This window comes from Elgaria multicarinata, chromosome 16, assembly GCF_023053635.1.
Source record: "Elgaria multicarinata webbii isolate HBS135686 ecotype San Diego chromosome 16, rElgMul1.1.pri, whole genome shotgun sequence".
In the NCBI taxonomy this organism is placed as follows: Eukaryota; Metazoa; Chordata; class Lepidosauria; order Squamata; family Anguidae; genus Elgaria; species Elgaria multicarinata.
In genome coordinates, this window is record NC_086186.1 from 29,124,701 (window position 1) to 29,149,526 (window position 24,826).

At 43.2% G+C, this 24,826-nt stretch overlaps 1 protein-coding gene across 4 annotated transcripts in view; it reads left to right on the forward strand.

Moving 5' to 3' along the window:
• MAP2K5 (mitogen-activated protein kinase kinase 5) overlaps positions 1–24,826 on the forward strand; it is a 143,459-nt gene that overhangs the window by 58,530 nt on the left and 60,103 nt on the right. For all 4 annotated transcript variants that reach the window (XM_063142304.1, XM_063142305.1, XM_063142306.1 and 1 more), the window contains exons 14-16: positions 2,002–2,075; positions 3,107–3,157; positions 10,304–10,375. In XM_063142304.1, coding sequence (XP_062998374.1) covers positions 2,002–2,075; positions 3,107–3,157; positions 10,304–10,375 — 197 coding nt within the window. The remainder of the gene's footprint in view (positions 1–2,001; positions 2,076–3,106; positions 3,158–10,303; positions 10,376–24,826) is intronic.

Sequence of the window (24,826 nt, forward strand, 5' to 3'; positions counted from 1 at the left end):
GGAGAAGGCGATCCCACGGGTAACCTGGACCCAAACCATGCAGGGCTTTAAAGGTAATGACCAACACTTTGTACTTTGCCCGGAAACTAATTGGCAGCCAGTGGAGTGATTTTAATGTTCGGGTAATATGCTCACCCCTAGATGTACTGGTGACCAACCTGGCTGCCATATGAATGTATCACAGGGCTAACCTACTGGTAGTAAGTTTAGGACTGACAAAAGGAAGCACTGCTTTACACAGTGGATAACTAATTTATGGAATTCACTGCAGCAGGATGCGGTGATGGCCACTAGCTTAGATGGCTTTTTAAAAGACTTGCAGAAGTTCATGCACAATTGACTTATCTGTCCTGCTGTGGTTGGTTGAAGCTCAGTCCTGAAGCAGCCTTGGGGTCAAATTCATCTCAAAAGTTCACAGGCAGGCAGAGGTCAGAAGCACAGGCAAACAGTCCAACACACACAACAGGAACAGAGACAGAGTCTCATCAGGACTCCCAAGGATCTGAAACACAACAGGTGAGTCCAAAGAGAACCAGAGTCAAGGAAGCAAGGTTGGGGGCTAAAATAAGGTGTTGTTCTAGCAACTCCCACTACCTGGGAGTGAAGCTTATAAGCTGGAGCTTACAGGGCCCTGCCCAGACTCAGCTGCAACATATCAGGGTCTTCTGGGAGAAGCAACCTTGTGAGGAGGGTCCTACTCACAAAGAGTCCTGTATTCATGAGGAGGTTTGTAAACAGGCACTCCTTCTCACAGAGGTTGTTTTATCCTGCCTCTTGAGATGCCGTTGCATAGGTAGTCACTCAGCCTCTGTCTCAGAAGTGGGTGTCATAAGTACATAAGAAGAGCCCTGATGCTGGATCAGACCAAGGGTCCATCTAGTCCAGCACTCTGCTCGCACAGGGGCCCACCAGCCATCGGCAAGGGATGAACAAGCAGGACGTGGTGCAACAGCACCCTCCCGCCCATGTTCCCCAGCAACCGTCCCGTCGTCTTGCAGGGTTTATTTATTTATTTATTTATTTTGAAACATTTGTATCCCGCCCTATATCACTAGGATCTCAGGGCGGCGAACAGATAAAATTATACAATATAAAACAATAAATATGCACAGCTAAAAACAAATTAATCCATTAATCAAGTTCAAACCAGTGTATAATTTAAAAGCAGTAAAAGCAATTAAATCAGTTAAAACTATGTGCGAGCTTGGTGAGTTTAACCATTAAAGGCTTTGTGACCATCTCCCCAGAGGGTCCAGTCTCCTGGTCTTCTAGCATGGGCTACTCTTTAATGCTCTTTGTCTTTGGGAGCTGTAGCTGCTCCTCTGAAGAAGATTCCTCCAGTGTGAACATGAGACTATCAATGACTGCTACCCATGATAGCTAGATGTGGCCTCCGTGTTACAGAGGTGATCTACCTCTGAATGATGGGAACAAGGGGAAAGCCACCTGCCCTGCCCTGCCCTGCTCTGTGAGTGTCCCAGTGCCATCTGGCTGGCTTCTATTTGGAACAGGATGCTGGACTAGCTAGATCTTGTTCTTCTGATTTGGTAGCACGGATGCTGCATCTTATTGTTACCCATCCCTGAGCCCTTGAGATTAGATGAGTTGAAAGTTTGCTCAAAGGAATCCCGCTGTGGTACTTTGCTTACGAGATGAGAGATGAGGCGGCATAATCCTCTCCATCTGCTTAGCTGGGACAGGCTGCCGTTTGGCTCCTCCTCTCCCAGAAGTCTGGGAGAAGCAACCTTGTGAGGAGTCTCTTTCTTGGTGGCTATTCCTCCTTCTCTTTTAATATTTATGTAATTTCATGTTAAAATCAGTGCCTGAATTTTCTTGGTTTCCTATCCCCTCTACTTTTTTGCATTGCATCTCTTGCCAAGCCTGTGGGTATGGGCACTGTTGCTGTTCTTTTAATTTTAGCACCGTGCTAAAGATGCATTTAATGCAAAGTAAAAGCTGTATGACTTTGCTTCATGATTGTGTTTGGCTCTTCCCGTACAGACGTGAAGCCCTCAAATATGTTGGTGAACACGAGAGGCCAGGTCAAGCTATGCGACTTTGGGGTTAGCACACAGGTATGGTCCCTCCACCTTCTTCCACCCCTGTCTCCGTTTCCCTCCCCGTCAGGCCACTGTTCGCTCTGCTTCCCGAACTCGCCACAAGACAAACGGAGCCCCCCGTGCAGCCGGCTCGCCTCGTCTGGGAACGTGCGGTTTATCCTTTTAATCTCCTGGTGACTTTTCTTCATCAGAATATGATTGTTCATTGTTTAATGACAGTAAAAACTGCTGATATTGTAATTACTACTTACGAATAGCAAACTTCATTGATATGCAGCTTGGCTACGAAAGCGTTTGGGCCAAACAAAAGGGAGGGCAGGCCGAGGGAAGCGCCTAGGGAGGCTGACTGGCCCACGGTAAAAATTAATATTGGGAGCCACAATAGTGGTGGGCTTCGACAATGTGCAGCACAAATTTTAATTAATTTCCATTTTGGGTTTCCCCTGAGAACCTCTGTGATACTGACCCATGAGCTTGCTGCGATGTTGAATTGAATTGCAGCCACCTTTCCTCCCAGCCAAACATGAGGACCAAAGAGAAGGTCACTGCTGCATTATACGTTGTCAAAGTCTGTTGTCCCTTTAGCATATTTAGTGCTCATTCCAGCCTGATAATGAAGGTGGCTTTATTCACATCTTGAGCCAGCTGACAGTGGGGGGGGGGGGAGGAGGAGGTGGGAAACTGACTGAATATGCTGCAAAAAATAAAATAAAAATAAAATCCTTCTTCCAATAGACTTTTTATATCCAACTGGTTGGTGGGGTACTAAAAACTCTAAGCATCCTGTTTAAAACACAATTGTCTTTAAGGTTATCTGCCATAAACTTAAATGTTGTGGTTGTTTTAAATTAGGGCTCTTGTTCAAAAGGAAAGGGGAATTTAATCATTTTTAATGCCTTCACAGGGAAATTTGACTCCCCCCTCCCCCTTCATATAATTTTTAGCTGATTTATACATAGAATGATTGTAGGTTAAATGAGAAATAATTGCCCGTTTTATTCCCACATTATCTTTATATGGCTCTAACAGGCTGTTTTGTCTGATAGCTGGTGAATTCCATAGCCAAGACGTATGTTGGGACAAATGCTTATATGGCGGTAAGTAAATTTATGCAGATTCTTGTATTATACACTAAAAAAACCTTTTGTGGGCTGCTCAGTTTTGTCTGCAATTTAGTTTAGCCTCTAGTTCTTCTACTGTCATATGCGTCTTGAGGTGTTTTTTGTAAGTAGATATGAAAATAAGAAGAAAGTCTATACAAATGTGAAATGCAGCATAGTAATATATGAAAAACCTATGGTGCACATATAAAGGTCCCGTGCCTGCAAGGTCTACCCATTCACTTTGATAGATGAGGCAGCTCAATGTCACAAAGAGAACAGCCCGTATGCATGGGCATAGGAGGACATGTGGAGCTCTGCAGCAAAGCACCTGATTTGGGGATGCCCAAGGGAGATTTACGTAAAAATCTGTGCTCTACCGTGAACGTCCCTGTGGGTGATCTTTGACCTTCTGTGCTGCCTCAGTGTAACCGGGGGTTGTAAGAAGAATGGTAACAGCGCTAGAAGTAGTGTTGGAAAGTGCAGTGGAAATAATAGGTGCAATTGAATTGCATAAAACCAAGAAAATGTTTCTAGCTTGTATCATGAAGTTCTTGGGTTGGGACGTGTCGGCTCTGGCCATGCCAAAAGGTGACTGGTAGGGATGCTGGAGGATGACTTCCTGCTGTCAGAGAGTTGGGGGTTTAAACCCAAGAACTGTTGTTGTTTAAATGGATACTGTTGTTTTATACAGTTGTTTTTGTATTTTTGATGGTTTAAATTTTGTATACTTTTTAACGTCCACTGTTTTTAACTTTTGTAAACCGCCCAGAGAGCTTCAGCTCCGGGGCGGTATATAAATTAAATAAATAAATAAATAGGGATCTTCCTTGTCTGAGATGGGGGCTTAACCCATTGAGCTACTTTGGGCGCTGAGGCCTCAAGAACAGATCAGCGTCTGCAACTGGTGGGCAGTATGAAGACACTGAACTGGATGTTGGCCACCTTCTCTTGCCTACAGAGTTGTTCCTGCCTGCTGCTGTTCATGCTTCAGTACTCCAACTGCTTTGAGAAAAGAGGATATAATGTGTGAGCCTTATTTGCATTTGGGCATGTTTGCAGGCTGGGTGTGTGTGTGTTCAGATGCGCATCCAACCCACTTAAATTGGGCTCGTGTCATTCATAATATGAAATGGATGGTGCTGCCAGCAGATTGGGCACAACCTCCTATTATTATTATTATTATTATTTATTTATATAGCACCATCAATGTACATGGTGCTGTACAGATAACACAGTAAATAGCAAGACCCTGCCGCATAGGCTTACAATCTAATAAGTTGTAGTAAACAATAAAGAGGGAAGGAGAATGCAAACAGGCACAGGGAAGTGTAAACAGGCACAGGGTAGGGCAAAACCAACAGTGTAAAGTCAGAACAAACTCAATATTTGAAGGCTATAGGGAAAAGAAAAGTTTTGAGCTGAGTCTTAAAAGCAGTGATTGAGTTTGTAGTTCTCAAGTGTTCTGGAAGAGCGTTCCAGGCGTAAGGGGCAGCAGAAGAAAAAGGACGAAGCCGAGTAAGGGAAGTGGAGGTCCTTGGGCAGGCGAGAAGCATGGCATCAGAGGAGCGGAGAGCCCGAGTGGGGCGATAGTGTGAGATGAGAGAGGAGAGATAGGCAGGAGCTAGGCAGTGAAGAGCTTTGAAGGTCAGTAGGAGAAGTTTATATTGGATTCTGAAGTGAATTGGAAGCCAATGAAGAGATTTCAGAAGTGGAGTGACATGGTCAGAGCGGCGGGCCAAGAAGATGATCTTAGCGGCAGAGTGGTGGACAGAGACCAGCGGACTGATGTGAGACGAAGGAAGGCCAGAGAGAAGAAGGTTGCAGTAGTCCAACCGAGAGATAACCAGTGCGTGAACGAGAGTCTTGGCAGAGGAGACAGACAAAAATGGTCGAATCCTGGCAATATTATACAGGAAGAAACGACAGGATTTAGCTACTGCCTCGATGTGAGGAGTAAAGGAGAGCGAGGAGTCAAATATGAAGCCAAGACTACGAGCTTCCTTGACCGGAGTAAGCGTAACATCGTTGACAGTAAGGGAGAATGAGAGGTGAGGAGAAGGTTTAGGAGGAAAAACTAGCAGTTCAGTCTTTGCCATGTTAAGTTTCAAACGACGATGAAGCAGCCAGGCTGAGATATCTGAAAGACATGCCGAGATACGATCGTGAACATCTGGAGAAAGTTCCGGAGATGAAAGATATAATTGTGTATCATCGGCATACAGGTGATATTGGAGGTCGTGAGATTGAATGAGCTTGCCCAAGGGCAGCATGTATAGAGAGGGCAGCAGGCGCGGTGTCGGTGCCGTTGCCACCTTGTTTCTACATAAAGAGAGGTTTCTTGTGCTCCCACTGTTCGAGCAAGAACATGAACCATCTTGGATTGCAAACTGTCAATTTTCCTTGCTTTTCCAGTCATTGATTTGCTTTTTGTTTTTCTGATTGGTGTATCAGAAACTTTTAACCTCTTAAAGTTTGGAAGAGGGGATGTAGAAGAGCTCTCACGCATTACTCTTGGTAGTCTACCTTTCTGGTGGCCGCATCTCCAATCTCCAAAAGAGCTGGAACACTCTGGTTTACGTGGAGGAGACTTCAAACAAATTATTTCATCTAACTCCAGCTCCTCTCCTTGATTTCTTTAAATAGCAGTAATAATTAAATTGTATTATTCCTTTTAATGTACAAACCTCAATTACACATCTATTTCCCAGGTGTGCATTAAAGAAATTACTTTTTTTTCTTATTGTTTACGGATGACTGTGATACATCCATCTGTTAATTGAAAAAAGTGGGGATTAAAGCTATAAGACGTTTCATCAGTTCTTTGTCAGGACTGCTTTGCTTCTTGAAAGAATTTGGTTCCTGTCATCAGATTTATTTATTTATTTTTGGGTTTAATCTTAAAGGAAGAAAAAAATCTATAAGACTAGGAATGAAGAGAGAGGAGCAAAACTGTATCCCATTCCATCTGGTGCGCAGGGAATGAGATGGGCAGATGTAACTGTTTCGTGGGCCCCTTACAGTGCCTGTTCGGTTTGGAGTGCTGACATGGGGCTGAATAAAACGCAAACAACAAAAGCCAATCGACTTGTTTCAAACACAAAACAAAATACATCAGTGCAATATGCCCCCACATGTGTCTACACAAGGAGCGACTTGCCTGGAGTACATATGCAAACACATTTCTTTCCGAAGACTGGAACACCAGGTTTTATAGCAAAATTCCTGCCCCACATCCAACTGCTGCAAGCTTCCTGCTCAAATATATTTACAAAGGAACATCTTTAGTGGTGGATCAGGTGTCTCATGGCTGGCCTGCTGTTGCTTGGCATACGAGCCACTCAGAAACGTTGCCTCAAGCTATCAACAGTGTTTTCCCTCTCCTTCTGGCCCTACAGCTGTGTTACCGGCAGCCCGCTTTAAGAAATTTGCAAGGTGATGCAGAAGCAACATGTCTGTGTCACCCTTACAAGTTTCTACTCAGAAGCATTTTTCTTAATAGTATGACTATATGCTTAAAATTGCAGCAAGCAACATACAAAAGGTTAGAAATGGGCTAATACCTGCCCAACAGCTTCAAGTCCGAAGCAGGTGGGCAAGTGGGCAGTTGTTTGTGCAGCTCTGTTTAGCCCCTAATAGGCTGCTAAATTTCAGTCAAGGTGTTGTGGAAGATTTAATTCCACTAGTTAAAAAAAGCATCATCAAAAGTTAGATGGCAGAGAGATCCCCAGAGCTGTATGTTCTCCATGATGATTTATGTACATGTGAATTAAAACTCTGTGTAAAAAAAAACCTGGATGCAGATTTAGCCAATTTGCATAATCTGTTCTGTGATTATTATTTTTTGCGCAATTCTACTTCTGCTAGTCACATAAAGGAACATGGGGCTGGGTGTATACCGGGCACTGAAACGCTGCGCTCTGATCAGTTGCCCACACATTTTCAAGTGTATGTTTGCCGCCATAAGGGCTTGGAACAAAAAATGAAATTTCCATAAAGCAGAATTCTTCACCAATACTACGTTCTGTGCTTTTTATGTGATGCATTGCAGCATACATTTCTACTTACTTTTTCTTGTAATACCCTGGTTGTGACTGAATATGTGTACTTCACAAATGTGGATCAGACCAAAATCCTATCTGGTCCAGCATTCTGTTCACACAGATGCTACAATGCGAAGCCCACAAGTAGGACATAAATGCATTAGCATCTTTCTGCTCATGTTCCCCAACATTTGATATACAGAGGCGTATGCCTCTTATACCGAAGGTAGTGTATAGCCATCAAAAAATCCGAACTTCAAGTATAACCTGATGGGATCTGAGCTGGCGGTGACCTTGGGGTTGCAGTGGACAGCTCAATGAAAATGTCAACCAGTGTGCGGCTGCTGTAAAGAAGGCAAACTCCATGTCAGGCATTATTAGAAAAGGAATTGAAAATAAAACTGCCAGTATCATACTGCCTTTATACAAATCTGTAGTGCAACCACACTTAGAATACTATGTACAGTTTTGGTTACCATACCCCCCAAATATTGTAGAGCTGAAAAAGTGCAGTAAAGGGCAACTGAAATGATCAAGGGACTGGAGCATCTCCCCTATGAGGGAAGTCTACAACAGCTGGGATTGTTCAGCTTGGGGAAAAAGAGGCTAAGGTCAGACCTGATAGAGGTGTACAAAATTAGGTATGGTATAGAGAATGTGGATAGGGAGAACCCGGTGTCATCCCATGAAGCTGATTAGTCAGTGATTCAGGATAGAGAAAATGAAGGACTTCTTCACACAGTGCATAGTTAAACTCTGGAATTCACTGGCACAAGATGTAGTGATGGCCATCAATTTGAATGGTTTTAAAAGAGGGTTGGATAAATTCCTGGAGGAGGAGAAGGTATCCATTGCTTACTAGTCCTGATGGCTGTGTGCAACTTCCAGTATCAGAGCCAGTAAGCCTGTATACACTAGTTGTTGGGAAACATGGGTGGGAAGGTGCTGTTGCACCATGTCCTGCTTGTAGTTTCCTGGTCAACAGCTGGTCGGCCACTGTGTGAGCAGAGTGCTGGACTAGATGGAGCCTTGGTCTGATCCAGCATCAGGGCTCTTCTTCTGTTCTTATATTCGTCAGGGCTAGTAGCCATTGATAGCCTTATATTCTATGAATTTGCCTGGAGTTTCCTCCACGATCCAGCAGCCATGGTGGTGCAGTTAGCAAGCAACTAGCATCTAACCCCCTTTTAAAGACCCCCAGTTCAGACCCCACTTCAGACAAGATCAGGAGTAAGGCATAACTTACCGAATAGACCCTACTGGTTTTCTTTTGTTCATAGGAACTCAGCTCAGATGTGTGCTAGTCAATTCTGTCTGCTGGGTTTTACTTGTGGGATAGTTCTGTCTCTGTAGTGTCTAGAAGGCTGAGTCTTAAAGATCATTTAGGCCATTGTGTCTGTGTTTTTTATTTAACATTTACTTGGCGCTAAAAGCTCCTGACCTGGGATTAGCGGCTGCAAGGAAGCATCCTCAAGCACGTTCGACTGGCACTAATTTGGGCACATTTGTTTTTCTCTAAAGGCTTCTGGGTTATTATAGAATGGAGGGAGGAGAAGTTGAGCAAGGTGCCTGAACTAGACAGGTGCATTAACAGCACAGTGGGAAAGAGAGTCTCGTCAAGTCTTTTTATTGTTCCATTTCACACTGTACTTGACCTTGGCGATACCTAGAGCATAGCTTCTGAGTAAAAGAGCTGGCTAGCTATTTTGCGTTCCTGGAATGGTATTAAACTGGCCGCTAATTGGTGTGATCCAAGCCTCTTTCATTTGCTAGTTGCAGTGTACATTAGCTTGGGAACATTTAAATGAAAGCTGGATTTTGGTGGTGTCCTTGTTTCCTTGCAAAATACGTGCCAACAAATATGCTAGCTACTTGAATAAAATGAGAGACATGTAACTGGGAGTGTGTATAAGGAAGGCGATGGGGATGTGTTCCAGAATGGTTCAAGATGGCTAATTTTGTTTTGATTGTTTTGTTGCATATGTTTAAATTTATTATAATCTGATCAGATTGAGTGGGATTAAAATGGAAATAAATAGCACTGAAGTATTCTTATAGTGAGGACTGACCTTGCTTCTATGGGGCTTCCAAGAAGTTCCTTAATTGTGGCATTTTTAGGAGTGCTGCAGATGGAGGGAAATTAGCCCCCCGAGGACACTTGGGACCGTGTGTTGCTCGTGTATAGAAATGTATGAAGAGAGGATGGAGGCAGGAATACACAAGGAAATTTAGCACCAAATGGAAGCCTTTGGGCAAAGAGTTCAGCAGGCAGAGAGTGGAGCATATCGATTGAGATTTGAGGGCCAGCACTCCTTGAAAGTGGAGTGGAACCTAAAGCATACGGCCCGCTTGACTGGGGTGGTTAGTTAGCAGAGAGCTTGTGAGGCAGTTCTAATTACAAGCTGGGGACTAAAGGGTTCACAGTGGGTGCTCACAACGGACCCAGTTATTGCCCAAGGGGCAGTATGCCAACCTCAAATGTATCTTTGCCCAGCATGTTAAAATTGCATCATGCATGGTGGCAACCGGTAGTGTAGGGCCTTGTTTAATTTCACCAGTGAAGAAGCCTGCCTGCATTCCCCTTTGTGACGCAGCTGCATCCTGCAAAGTGAACACTCATCCTGTGGTGGTGCCGTTCTTGACTGAAGCCTCCTCTCCTGTCAACATTGTCTCATGGGTCCCAGTCAGATGGGTGAAAGGCAGAATTTTTAGGCCCTCTTCTTGACTGGATTTGCTGGGTGGAGAAGATGAAACCATTCAAATATTTTGTTTAGGGCACCAGAATATTTGGGGGGGGGGTGTTCCTTGCCCTAAAACTTTGTATTCAAATGCACCCTGTGATTCTGAAATCATCTGCATAAACAATTAACTTTGTTTCCACATTGTGCCAGCATCTGCCAAAAAATGAAAATCTGAGAAAATCAAATGTTGTTATCAATATTAATTAGTACAGTAAATGCCTTCAGTCATTTTACCAAAACTTGAGAATCTGAGCTTTCACTTTCCTTGCAAGATTTATGTCATGTTATCACCTCTTGACATTTCATTAAGTCCAACTATCTCCTCTCCCTCCTCCCCACCCCGTATTTGTTTTTAACAGCCAGAACGAATTTCAGGAGAGCAATATGGCATTCACTCTGATGTTTGGAGTCTAGGAATTTCTTTTATGGAGGTAAGTGCATTCTTTCAACTATACAAAGAGCACAGTTAAGTTTGAGCCTTGGTTCATACAGGTTTTTAAAAGTGGCTTCACATCCTATGTACAGGGAAATAACATAATTAGCCAAGGTGTCCATGCTGATGCCCAGAGCGGAGCAGTTCCATTCATGCCCCCACTCTTGAGGGAAGGAAAGCATTTTGTGGGGGGAGGGATCTAGAGGACCAGGAGTTTGCTCACATTCTACTTGCACAATTACGGTGACAGAGCTGCTGTGAATGAGGAATTTATAAACATATTGCAATGTGACTGTACTTTGGAGTGTGCTTTGATGCGTTCAGTGGTATAAAACTATCATTCTATGTTGCATTTACAATGGATTTGTTCTGCAGGAAGAAGTCCCGTCCCCTCCATATGTACTGCTTCATCTTTTAGCCATAGAAGGGACTTAGAATTCAGCCTCCCTCTCCTTGTATACATGCCTGCAACTTGGGCTGCCAGGTGGTAGGTTTGCTTTGCTTGACATGTAAACTTAGATGGGCCATTCCTGTGCCAAAGCGCTGGAGGGTGCTGAGGATGGGGTGGGTTCAGGGCAATTGCAGTATTAATTTCCTGAAGATTTCCTGGCATGATGGATACAATTTATATATGCTGGTTAGCATCATCATTATCTTCTTCATCATCTTAGCAGGTATTTTCTGTTCTGGCAACTGTGTCTAGCGTGGCTTGGCAGTGCAGCCTTTTCCCCCCTGCTTGGCTTTGGTTTGTGCGGCTCAGTCATGAACTCCTCTCTCAGCCTGACCTATCTCGCTCACATAGTTGCTGTGACAATAAATTAGGAGGAACCCTCCTACTTCCTCCTCGTTTTCATTGCATGGTGACCTATAAATAGTCTGCTGCCCCACAACGTAGCACGCGAGTCTTGTGGGGGCGGCGCTTGATGCCAGAGGGTTTGTGCATAGAGCACCGGCGGGCCTGGGCAGTGCCATCGCTTTCGGATAGGGAGGGCCTGCTGACTGCCTCTTCTTGCACAAACTCACTCCCCCCTTTCTCTTTTTGCCTGCTTCTGTCTCCCGAGTCAGATGCATGGAACAATTTGTCTCCGTGTGCTTTGTTAATTGGTGTGTCATCTGCTCCTCAGAGACCTCTCTTCAACACGATCATTGTTTTATTGAAGTGGTTTGAGTGATGCATTAAATGAGGAAAGTGAGGGAAACTGTCTTTAGAAAGATGAAGGTGATGCTCTGGGACGCCATGCAAGGTCATTGCCATTACAGGTGCGCCGTCTGTCGACACTGGAATGGATCAGGTAGCATTCCGAGAGGAGGTTATGCTGGAATTTCCAAATCACCTGTTTGAAGCAGTCTTCATGTCACTGAGCTTGCATGTTGATCTGAATAACTAGGTAAATGATCCAAGGAGGTTCTTTCCAGTACTTTCGTTTGAGAAAAGAGAACACGCTGGGACTTATTTCTGTCCTGTAACGTCATGACGTTGACGCATCCTGTGAAAGCAGAAACTCTCTCTTCTGAATGGTTCCAGTATTGAAAGTCTCTGGGTTGCTAGTCAAACTGCATGGGTTCTTGGGTGGATCACAATCTTCATTCTGCATCTTTCCTCAGCTCCTGTATTCGCCGAAGGGAAAGCCAATTCCCTGTCTTCAGGGATTCACGCAGTTTTCCTTCAGGAGCCAGACAATCCAGCTGCAGTTCCTTGTTGAGGCTAGAAGGACTATCTGGCCTTGTCTTTGGGAGGTGGATCCTGGGTCCCAATCTTGTGTGGCAAGCAAGGCCTTTGTGGGATCTAAGCTGTTTGGGGGAGTTCTAGAGCTAGTCCTAGTAGAGACTAGGAACAAAAAGGAAGCCTTCCCTACTACTAAAAAAGGACCAAAGAAGCAGATCTCATTTTCACGTAACACACACATAGTAACACATAATTCACATAACAACTGTGTTAAAAGAACTGCACTGGCTACCTATTAGCTACCAAGCCACGTACAAGTTCCGTTTTTTTCATATAAAGCCCTAAATGACTTGGGACCAGGATATCTAGCAGACCGCATTCCCTTATACATAACGTTCAAAATCAGCAAAGCAGGCCTTGGTGGTCATCCCAAAACAAACGGAATGTCGCCATAAAGTACCCAGATGGTGGACCTCCTCTGTAGCAGCACCTACTACCATCTGGAAGACAACCCTCATGTAGTTCAGGAGGCGGAAAATCTGACATCTTTTAAACACATCCTGAAAATGCACTTGTTCGCCCAGGCCTGGGCTGTAAATAAATTAATTATGCCGCTACATTTTACTGCTCCTTGAATTTTTACTGTAGTTGGAAGTGTGTTTAAATGCTGTGTTTTAATGTTCTGTTTATAATAGTATTTTAATATTGTGAACTGCTGAGAGATTTTATTATATTCAAGCAGTTTATAAGTGCCATAAATAAATAAATAAATAAAGTTCAGTTCTTTCATCCCTCTGAGCAGTCCTTCAAGGCTCAAAGATTGCTTGGGCTTCAAATCCAAGTGGCAGCACTCTAAGACTTCCAATGAACAGCTACCAAGGAGCAATTCTAGTCCGTCCCCTTCTTCCAACGGCAGCCAGGCCCAGCAAAACAATTGATGGCTCGCCATTCATCTCTCCCCTTTGCATTGGTAGGCATCTCCTGTCATTCGCAATAAAATGGGAGAGGGTTACCACTGAGGCGTGGGTCAGGGAGACAGTTGTTCTGGATTATGCTCTCGAGTTCACACAGTGCCCACAGGATCAGTTCTGGGTTTCTCCACGATCCAAGCGCAAGGAAAAACACCACCTCATGCTCAAAGTGATTCATCGTCGGTTGAATATTGGAGCCATCGAACTGGTGCTGATGGGACAGCAGTACTCCAGGATTTACTCAATTCTTTTTTTAGTACCAAAGGGAAATAGGTGGGTGGGTGGGTGTTCAGCCCATTCTTGATCTGAAATGGCTGAACAAGTTCATGGTAAAGAAATCTTTTCGTATGAAGACCTTGAAGTCCATTGTGGCAGTGATAGAACATTGGGATTTCCGGGCAGGTATTGATCTTTTAGAGGCCTACCTTCATGTCCCAATCCAAGTCACCCTTCAGAGATTTCTTCACTTCTGTTACAGTCCTGCCCATTTTCTGTTCAGAGCTCTTCCTTTTGGTCTCACCATGGCACCCAGGGTTTTCACCAAAGTGCTGGTTGCACCTGTGGCCCATCCGAGGTTGGAAAGAGTATTCCCTTATCCTTATTTGGACAACATTCTAATTCGGAGCAGTTCCAGAATTCAGTGTCTGAATGACATCCAGGCCATACTTTTATGCCTATGTCAACATGAGTTCATGGTGAACAAAGAACAGAGTTCCCGGATTCCATTCCAACAGTTGATACACCAGGGAGTTCTGCTAGACACAATCTCCTTTTTAATGTTCCTCTCCGAAGAAAGAGTTCAGAAGCTTGTGGAGGTTATTCACCTTGTCTTGGGATCTCATCAGGTTCCGCTCGTATCCCTGACACAGGTCTTAGGAAATTCAAATTGCTTTTTATTTCCTTTCAAGCAGCTTCCTTGGAGAGGAAGGTTTCCACTTCGACTCAGTCTAGGTGGCTACGCCAGTGTGTTGCAGAAGCACATCGGGCCTTGGGCAAGCCACCTCCACAAGGAAGTGATGACTGATTCCGTCAAGGGAGTTGCGACTTCTGCAGACTTTGAAGTAAGATCCCCCTGGAGGGATTTTCTAGGGCCGCCACCTGGACGTCAGTTCATACTTTTACGCATCATTATCAGATTAATGTCTTCACATCGGTGAAGCGGCCTTTGGTAGGAGGGTGCTTCAGAGTGTCTAATCATCAAAAAACCTCCTATAGTTTCTGTCTCTGCTTTTTTATATATATCCCAGAGAATCTTCAAATGCCCTCCTTACTCTGCCAGGGAAACAGGAATTTTCTTACCATAAATTTCCCTGTTATGGGGAATATAAGGATGGTGTTTGATCCATCCTGTTTTCTCTGTGTTTTTTTGTCATTCTTCTGGACAATCAGCTACATAAGAGGGTAGTAGTTAGGTTTTCCTTACTAGTACTTGTGTTTTCTTTATTTGGTTTTTTATCCTTCAGCCTGTTTGACTGACGTCTTTGGAAAAAAGTATGAACTAAAATGTAAAGATTGGCTGTTTCCCTTTCTTTCCTGGTAGTATTAAAAAAGATAAATTGGACAGGAACAGGAGAGACATGAGCCCTCTCTTGGGATGTGGTTATGAATCATGTAATATTGTGCTGGTGCCAGCGTTGTTGCCTTTGTGCTGTAAAACCTCCCAAGAGCTTCTTGCAACAATTGTTTGGGGTGTTTTGCTTGAGCTTCATCCCGTGCTGTCATTCCTATCTGGTCCCCAGAGCATGGTGTTTTTCTAGCAAATGTCTTTGTCCTAACATCCAGCCTTGGGCTGGTGAAGCAGCTGAGGATCTAGCACTGTTAAGTGCTAAAGGAATCATCACCATCGTAACCAAGAAGTGTCATTGCGCCTCTCACTGCCCTCACTTGTCTTGAAACAGTGCACCCCTCAATAGACCCTGCTACCGTAGTGCAGTGTCCTAGTCTCAGTACGGTTCTGTGTGGCACATCTAGCGCTAAACTGAACTCTCTCACTACTCAGATTTCTAGTACCAAGCAAACAGGGCTTGCAATATTGAGATGTGACAGTTGAGTGACGTCCCTGTCCGCATCCTTAGAAAGTCTTGGCCAGTGGTAGCTTTTATTTCACTACTGGAAGTTCAAGATGAGTTAAAGCTACTCATCTTTAACTCTGTGTCTGCTCCTCAAGGTAGGTCAGTATTAACTAATCCCATTTAAAGTAGCATTATTTCTGCATTCTTTGAAGATTTCAAGTAGTTGTTAATTGAACACGTTCGATGGATCTGGGCAGATTTCAGTAGCTATGGTACGATTAGTTTTAAATTACTTTTAACTACTATCCATACCACATTCCCAACCTTCTTTAATAAAAATCACCCTTTTATAACCAGCTATCCAAGGAATCAGCTAGTGATTTGGTGGCTTTAAATCACCCTGTTATAACAGACAGACCAAAAGGATGTGTTGCAGTCTTTAAAATATTGTTATAATAAAATGCCTTGTGCCTCAAGAGGCATCCCACAGACGACATCCAACTCGCAGAACTGCTCACACATCTAGAGCTTCTGACTGTTTCACTGCCCTCCCATGACCTCTGCCTCCATGCATTCGTTTTCCTGCTGACCATAGTCCCAGTCAACCCAGTTCCTAATTAATACTATGTACATGCACACAGCTATCAGGACCAGCAAAGCCACCAGGCGGGTGACTGCCCGAGAGTGATCTTGCAACCCTCAGTAAGTTAGAGCCAGTTCCTTAAGGGAGAAATACTACCTACTGAGAGGGAACTAACTCTGTTTTGGTGTCAGATTCTGTACATATTTAAAGTCGGCACAAGCATTGCTGAAAGCAGAAGGACTGTGTCTTTCTGTTTAGGTTGCCACGAATTGAGATTGTTTCCCAGAGCCAATGGTAGGTCAGTGTGACTTCCTCAGATGAGAAGACAGCTGGTGAAAACCACCACCCAATCTCATTTCTTTCTTTTGCAATTGGTTGTTTTGCATCATTGAAGGGCATACCTGAGAGAGTGCCTTCCTGCCCGATCACTGAGGTTGTCGGACAGCATGCTCCTTGTGGGTCCATGTGGACCTATGTCCCGATTGGAATCCACCAGGAGAAGAGTCTTTAGTGTAGTGGCCCCTTCTCTGCGGAACTCCTTGCCCCTGGAGGTCAGGCAGGCGCCGACATTAGGATACTTCTGGCGCCTCCTGAAAGCAACTCTGTTTTGAGAAGCCTTCCTCAGCTGACTAGCCACTGTTTTTCTGGTTCCTTTGTTTTTAAATTGTACAGTTTTAATTTGCATTTTCAATCTTTTATTGTTTATACCTGTGTTCACTGCTCTGGAATCTGTGTTAGATAATTGAGTGGTATATAAATATTGTAAATAATAATAATAATAATAATAATAATAATAATAATAATAATAATAATATCATCTCTTACTCATAAAGTTTAATGCAGGTGCCCTTCTATGGGGGTCTTTGGACTATTTCTGGATACACAGGCTAACCTTTAAATTCTTACTGTGTAATGTTATTTACCGTATCAATCATAGCGTGATGATACCAGCCTATATTTTAGTTTTAATGCCCCCTGGTTCTTCCCTGTCCTGCCCTGTCTGTTTCTGTGATTTTAGATTGTAAGCCATATGGCAGATTGTCTTGTTTTGCTTTATTTTGTACAGTGCCATAAACATTGATGGCGCTTTATAAATAAATGTTATTAATAATAATATTTATATCTAGTTGTATTCAGGGTAGATAACAACCATGTACCTGCAACCAGGGATAAAATATATTTTTTTAAAAAATATTTCTATATCACTCTTTATCATACCAAATTCCAGGGAAGTTTACAACAGTGTAGATAATAAATGATTTAAATCCTAATACAATATAGTATTAAACTACCATTAAACAACTATAATAAATGATAGCAAATAAAATTATGAAGCAGACTGAAGGATTCTACAAATTAAAAATCTAAAAACCGTCTTAATTGATGCTGAAAAGACAGTAAAGTAGATGCCAGGGGTCCCTCTTCAGGGAAGCTCTACCAAAGCTGGTGAGTCAGCTCTGCCCTCCCCTTTGGGATTACATAGCCCATTTCTGATAAGGAATGCATTTCGAGTAGGACCTCAACAGAAGATCTTAGGAGCTGGGCAGGCTGGAATGCAAAGAGGCGCACCATCAGATATTTGGGTTCCAAGCCATTTAGAGCCGGACTAGGCAAACTTCAGGCTTGTAGGATCTTCTCTGTGTTTTAGTGAGATCCACCAGCTGGATTCTGGTGCAAAAGACATGCATTTAGAATTAAAGAATTTTGAGCTCAGTAAATAGTGATGAACAGCAGAATTGAATGTAGCTCACAGTCCTTCCACTCACAAAAACACTCCTGGCTACCCAGAGCTTCCTTTATTTCAGCAGGATAATTGAGCTTGGGGAGTCATTTTGTTGCCGCTTTCGTTAAACCGTTGGTAGTCTGAAATCCTTGCTGAACTGCAAATCACCCAGGGATCTACCAGTTTATCGAGATCCACCTTCTGCATGGGCGTGATTTAGAGCACCTTACATAAAACACCTTGAGTTTTATCATAAAACTGTAGATTTAAACATAAATTTTCTGTCGAAGCTTCCTGGTTTAACAGGGAGTGGAGGGCAATGAAACAGGAGGGATGTCGGGTAGATTGCTGTTGGAGAAGACGCCGGGATGCGTCTGACCAAACACGGGCGAAGCACCATTTAAAGACCTGCACCGTGGCAGTTATGGCATAGAAGAAAGCTCACTTGTCTGCTCCTCAGTTCTTGCGTTCACAAAGAATGGACCAGCAATGGTTTTCCACACTGTGAGAGGCCTTATTTGCCACAACACTGGAGAGTGAGGAGCCAGAGCAGTCGGTGGCTTGCTGTGTACAATTTGCTTCATTCTATGTGGATAATGTTGCTTGGATTCGCCTTGACTTCAATATTGGAGCAGGTCAGAGTAACGTAACCTTGGCAATTGCTTGTCCAGTTGTTTCCGATTCTTTTCAGCTTGCAGATCTTGAGGATGTGGACAGGCTGTCTGGAGTGGTGAGGGGGGCCACCACCTGTGTATTCAACCCTTGCCCTTATTGGCTAATTAAATTGGCCAAGGTGGGACTGATGCTGTGGCTAGGGGAAGAGATTAATGGATATTTGCACGAGGTTGTTGGATTTTTTTGCATCTTGCTTAAAAGAAGCAGTAATAAGACGTTTATTAAAGAAAACTTCCCTTGACCCAGGAGATCTGTCTAACTATAGGCTAGTCTCAAATGTACAGTTCTTGGCTAAAGTGATTGAGAAGGTGTTGTTGTTGCAATTCCAGATGCATCTGGATGAAACTGGTTATCTGGACCCATTTCAATTGGGCTTTTGGGTGGGATATAGGACTGAAACTGCTTTGGTTGCCTTGGTGAATGACCTACAGCAGGAACTGGATGTGGGGGAATTGCAACCCTATTAGTGGTGTTGGCCCTCTCGGCTTTTGAAACCTTCAACCGTGGTATCCTTCTTTTGAAACCTTCAACCGTGGCACCCTTCTTTTGAAACCATCAACCGTGGTATCCTTCTTTTGAAACCTTCAACCGTGGTATCCTTCTTTTGAAACCTTCAACCGTGGTATCCTTCTTTTGAAACCTTCAACCGTGGTACCCTTCTTTTGAAACCTTCAACCGTGGTATCTTTCTTTTGAAACCTTCAACCGTGGTACCCTTCTTTTGAAACCATCAACCGTGGTATCCTTCTTTTGAAACCATCAACCGTGGTACCCTTCTTTTGAAACCATCATTTGTATCCTTCTGGAACACCTGGTGGGGCTGGACCATATGCATGCTGTTTTGCTATTGGCCTTTGGTGTCCCACAGAGTTCTATCTTGTCCCCAATGTTGTTTAATATTGACATGAAACCGCTTGGAGAGGTTGTTCGGAGTAAGGCACCGCATATGTGCTGATGACACCCAGCTCTATTGCTGTTTGTCACTAAACCAAGGAAGCAGTCAAAACCCTTGAACATTGCTTGTGTTTTGTAATAGTCTAGATGAGGGTGAAGACGGAGGTGTTGTTGGTCAGGAGAAAGCCTGACTTTAGGATTGCACAACACTTCCCTGTTTTGAAAGGGGTTGCGCTCCCCATGAAGGACCAGGTTCGTAGCTTGTGAGTGCTTCTTAATCCTATGCTGTCCCTGGATCTTCAAGCGATGGTGTTGGCAAGGAGTGTGTTTTGCATAGTAACACTTGGTGAGCCAGCTGCAACCCCTTCCTGAGTTGGTCTGACTTGGCAACAGTTATCCATGCTTTAATTACATCATGTTTAGACTACTGCAATGGGCTCTGCATGGGGCTACCCCTGAAGAGTGTCTGGAAGCTTCGGCTGGTACAAAATGCAGCAGCTAGGCTGCTAACCATTGCATATTTTGGGGACCTTATTACACCTGTCTTTAAAGACCTGCACTGGTTGCCAGTTGCTTTTTGGGCTCAATTCAAGATGTTTGGTTTTAACTTTTAAAGCCCTTAAACTGCTTAGGACCTGGCTATCTTCTTATGAACCTGCCTGGTTATTAAGATCTACAGGAGAGGCCCTTTTAAGGGCAATATTAACCACAGAGGCCCATTTGTTGGGTACATATGAAAGGGCCTTCTCCTGTGTGGAACCTAACTGTGGAATATGCGTCCTCAAGAACTACGATTGGTCCCCACTCTCTAGCCTTTTAGAAAGGGTGTGAAGATACGTTTTTAAAATCTAGCATTTTAAATTATATAGATTTGTTTTAACGTTTACTGTTTTTAAATTGTTTTTTAATTGTGTTAAGGTTTTATTTTAAATTGTTGTATGCTGCCTTGATGGCTTTTTAGCAAATTAATTAATAAATGAACAAATTGTGGAGCTTTTACTTGGCTCTGTTGTCATGAGAAATTGTACCATGCCTTTGGCAGATGTTTGGACACTGAAGAGCATTTCAGAACTACTGAGCAATCAGAGGAAGAATGCTTCTCTATGTGCCTTTGCTCTGACTTGCCACACAGATGGTAAACTTAAGAGGGCGCTCATGCTTAGAGATTGTCATGGGGTATGGGGCGGGGGAGCTATGAGCTATGTAGAGGTCAAACCAAGTAGGATTTGGTAGGTCAAAGACCAACACTTCTAAATTATTCCTGGAAGACTAGGAAGCTGGTGGCAGCATGGGGCGCCAATATTCAGTGCTTCCTGTGAGTGTGACATGTTCACATTGGGATGCAGCAGCTACGTTCTGGACCAATTGCATTTTTCAAACAGTGGAGCGTGTAGGTCTGCGAGAGACCAACAATTATAGTTGTTGTTCCGTTACGATTTTTGCCAGATGAAGGTCATCTGCATGAAACCCGCTTTTGCCTTGTGATAATGGAAGCTGATGTCCAGCTTTCGTGGTGTACGATGGCAAGTAAAGGTTTCAGTGCCTAAGGCCTGGGTCATGAATTAATAATTGCCTCCGTGGCGGGTGAGGTCCATCAGAAAAGCTGGGAAGGAAGACGTTGCCTTCCAGAGTGCTATCAATCACCCAGTGACCATAACTTCTAGTAATTAGTGTATTTTATGGGGCTCTGCTTCAGTGGCTTGCAAGCGCATATGCTCCAGTCGCAAGCGAAACTTAGGCAGAGTAATATTCCAGGATGATTTATCCACTTGCTGCGCTGGGAGGTAACCCTATATTAGGGAGAGATTGTGAACTAAGCTGCAATAAAGTGTAAGTTTAGGTAAAGTTTGCCCAGGTTGAGACCTCAATGTATCATTCTTTTTCCAGCGTTCATTGCTGGGCGACAATTGGCCAGCTTTGTGCTGGGGAAATAAATAAGATAATTATTTGAACAGAGAGGTGTACAAGCAAGGGAAGAAATACATATGATTATCGTAAAATCCGTCTATAAACCGAGCTCTTATTCTGAAACTCAAATGATCAGACATGTTTATTGCTGCTTTTGCTCTTTTTGTTACAAAAGCAGCTGAGGCGAACCAGAGTACAAAGAGATCAGCACCTCATTCTAGTACCCCTTGAAAGAAGTCTGTGGCACAATGGGAGCTCAGATCCGAGGGAATCAGATAGTGCCTAAATCACCAGCAGCATCTTGATCTTTGCCTCTTTATTCACTGGCTTCAGTTCTTTGGGTGAGCTTAGACTGCACAAATAATAGTCAGAAAATTGTAAGATGGACTCATTGGGATGCGCTTGCATTTCTTGGGCACATCATGTTTTAAATTAACTATGAATTATTTATACAGTACCATCAGTGTGAATGGGGCTTTTCCAAGTCCCTGCTCTGAGGAGCTTACAGTCTAAAATTTAACACAGGGAAAACAGAGGAAATGGAGATTCCCCATCAGGGATATATAGGGAAGTAACATGCCATTGGTTTAGTTGCCTGTGCTAAGGGTTATTTATGGCCTACATCCCAGTCAGGCATGGAAATTAGGAAAAGCACCAAAGTCTTCATGGAAAAGGTGGCTTTTGAAAAGAGATTTGAAGAAGGGTGGGCATCACGCAGGTGTTCTGGGAGGCAATTACAATTCTTCTCCAAGGTAGCACAAATTTTGGGATCCAAATAGATTATTTAAATGAAACACTGTTGCATATATTTGTCTATGTTGCCTGATTTATTCTTTTTCTACTCGCTAAGGTGGAGTAGGGGTGGGGGACATTGGGCTACGCAGAGTATCAAAGCCTTTTCCTCCAGGCCATTGGAAATACCGTTCAGGTCCTGAATTGCAGGCATTGATTTTGACTCACCAGCTTTAGAAAGCTTCCGGTAGCTTTACATGAATAAACCTTTCAGAAACGGGATTTCCATGCTTTTAAGTAATTGTAAAATGGTTTTCTAAATTGAAAACATACGTAGAATTTAGTGGTATTATACAAGTCCCTTTGATGATGGCTCTGTAATGAAGGTGAATTTAGGTTGGGGTTTTGCCTGGAGCTCCCAGAGGGCATGTTTTCTGCTTGGCCTGTTGGCATCTCTGCCCAGCCTAGGTGCAGCTGCAGACAGACAGACCTGTCATTTCATCTGTCTCTGTTACTCCGGCTCATGGCCCTCTGCAGGGGTCGTGCATTCCACAGGTTTCCAACTAATGGTCTTGTACATTAAAAATGGAAGCCTCCTTTGCTCTGTGGCCTTGCCTTGCTTTGTCTGTAAGCCCCAGACACTTTGGAGTGCAGCTGCGAACTATAGGCAGAAGATTAAATTAATTTGTAACTCTTCCCCCCCCCTCCCCCCGTTCTTTTGGACCTGAGTTACTAAATCCTTCTCATTTAATTGAAACCCTATTTCAAGGTGGTTTGTGTCTCTGTTCTTTGTTGCCAATTTAACCTCCAAAGCACTTTAACATGGGTAAATTGCAGTTATATCCTCCTGGATTCTTTTTTAAACTGTGCAATAAGAGGACAGTGAAATTGGTATAGGTGAGAAGGAGAAATGATAGGGCTTCTCTTTGCAGTATTTAATATTTATCAGGGTCTTTGTCAGTGAAATGTTAAGATGATTTTATACCTTGTATCTGGAAATCTAGAAATTGGTCTTGGAAATGAAATCTTACTGTGAGTTTCAGGTAATCCAGTTGTTATGTCTGGGTTAAAAAAAAAAAAAGTTTCCAATGTCTGAATGTTCCAAACTGGCGGCTGCTTTCCTCTAAATTGAGGGTTTAACGGCGGTGCACAATCTAAATGCAAAATCTTGAGATGGAAATTTAATTGTGTAAAATGTGCAGAAAGTAATTAAGAACAAATTTTAGAACATTTCAGACTATAAAGTCCTTCTTTAGCTCGATCACAAGCAGTATCGTAAGTGCTTATTTTCAATTTGCAGTTATGCTGAGAAACATGGAATGTGACTAAATAAAGCCATCCCGTGCTCTTCAGTATAACTGTAAATTAAAAAAAACAAACTTGCAAGTCGTGCAGAGTAATCGAAGGAAAGGGGGGCAAGGGACTTGATAGCGTAATTGTCCTTAAAAACAACATTCAAAATGTCCTTGCCTCTGTTGCTTCCTGAGTATGATCATTGTCAGGACTCAAGCCTAATGTCAGTCTTGAACTGATCATTGTCAGGACTCAAGCCTAATGTCAGTCTTGAACTGGCAACGTGAGGCTGGGGTTCAACTTCTGCATTGCCACCTGTCTCTGGCCAAAGTAGTGAACTGCAGAGAGGGTGGCCAGGGCCATCGCTTGATGCCAGTAAACCAGAGAGGGGCAGGTGATGCTCCCTGGCCCCTCTGAAAGCTTTGAGGGCCGTCTTGCTTGCAATTCTGTGTCTATGAACATACGAATATATCTAGCTCAGTATTGTCTCCTCTGAGGATAGCTGCGTGCCAGAGTGCCAAGCAGAGGCCACCAGGCTACCTGAGATGCTGAGACTTGAGCCTGGGACCTTGTGCATGCAAAGCTTTATTTATTTATTTATTTATTTATTTATTTATTTATTACATTTTTATACTGCCCAATAGCCGAAGCTCTCTGGGCGGTTCACAAAAGCTTGCATGTGTTCTTGCTTCTATAGACTGGCTTCACCTTACATCCCCTCACAGCCCGACCACAAACCTTGGGTTCTCTTCCTGGATTGTTTGTGGTTAACAACCCATAGTTAAACCATAGTGCAAGGTTTGCATGTAACGACAACCTACAAGTCAACAACAATCAACGATTTAATGATGTGCAGCAGCTGGACCTCTTCATACAGCAATAACCACCTGGGGGTGGCAATTACAAGCAAGAGTCTTGCACATGTAGGTTTCCCATACATGTGGGTTCAGTGGTATTCTAGAAAATAGTGGGAGGTAATGAATTTAAATAATCAGGGAAGTTGGATAATCAATATTCAAATAAGAAAGGTCCCACTGTGTTGAGGCATTGATCTATTAGTTTGCCAAGCCACGAGGATTCAAAAGCTAAGAGCGGCAGTGAGAATATGTTCCCAAATCTGAAACAGCACGCAGAAGACTTTTCTGATTGACTGCCTTAACTTGTGTGCTTTTATCTTTTCAATTTTCCTTTGGGGATTATAGAGCATTTTATGTCCAAATGGCTTCTGTTGTGTGGATGCGATGCTCCTATTGGCAAAGCCCTAATCTATTTGTTTTTGTGAGGGTTTCCCCCACCCCCTCTTCCCCCACCCCCTTTTGGCTTCCATGCTTTAGCTGTTAGCCTATTTATAAATCTAAATCTACATACAGAGGTCATTGGTTGGCTGAACTTAAAACCATTTTACTCAGTAAATTTAATTAAGAAAATACAGTGCAACTCATAAGCAAATGAGTTTTTCCTAGTTTTAAACCAAACCATCCTCTTGAGTGTTGATTGCCTTGCTCGACCCCTGGTGATACTGAAACAGGCAAAATTAAAAAGGACATTAAAGCTTCATTAAATCTGAAACACATTTAGTACAGTGACATATCTGCAGGCTATTTCAGGGAAGATTACAGACTCTTTTGTGAGTTTCTTAATTTATAATACCTTGACAATCTTGGAAAGGGGAAGAACTCAGCATAGCCCAATGGAGCAATGGCTCTTGGAGCCACCGAATTGGGTTTCTTGCTGCTTGGGTGCTGGTGGCATGTTTGGTGGCATTTCCTCTTAATCCAAATCCCAACAGAGGTATTTTTGTTAAACTTCTTATTGTCAGGGTTTGCATGTACTCTTATCTTAAAAAATAACAATTTCTATACCAATGAAACCCAATTCTGCATGCAAAATAAATTATATTTGTGTAAATGTGCCTAATTTGCATAAGCATGTTTTATTTGCATTAGTTGGAATAATATTAAAGAATGCCACTGTGGTCCTGGACTTTTGAACT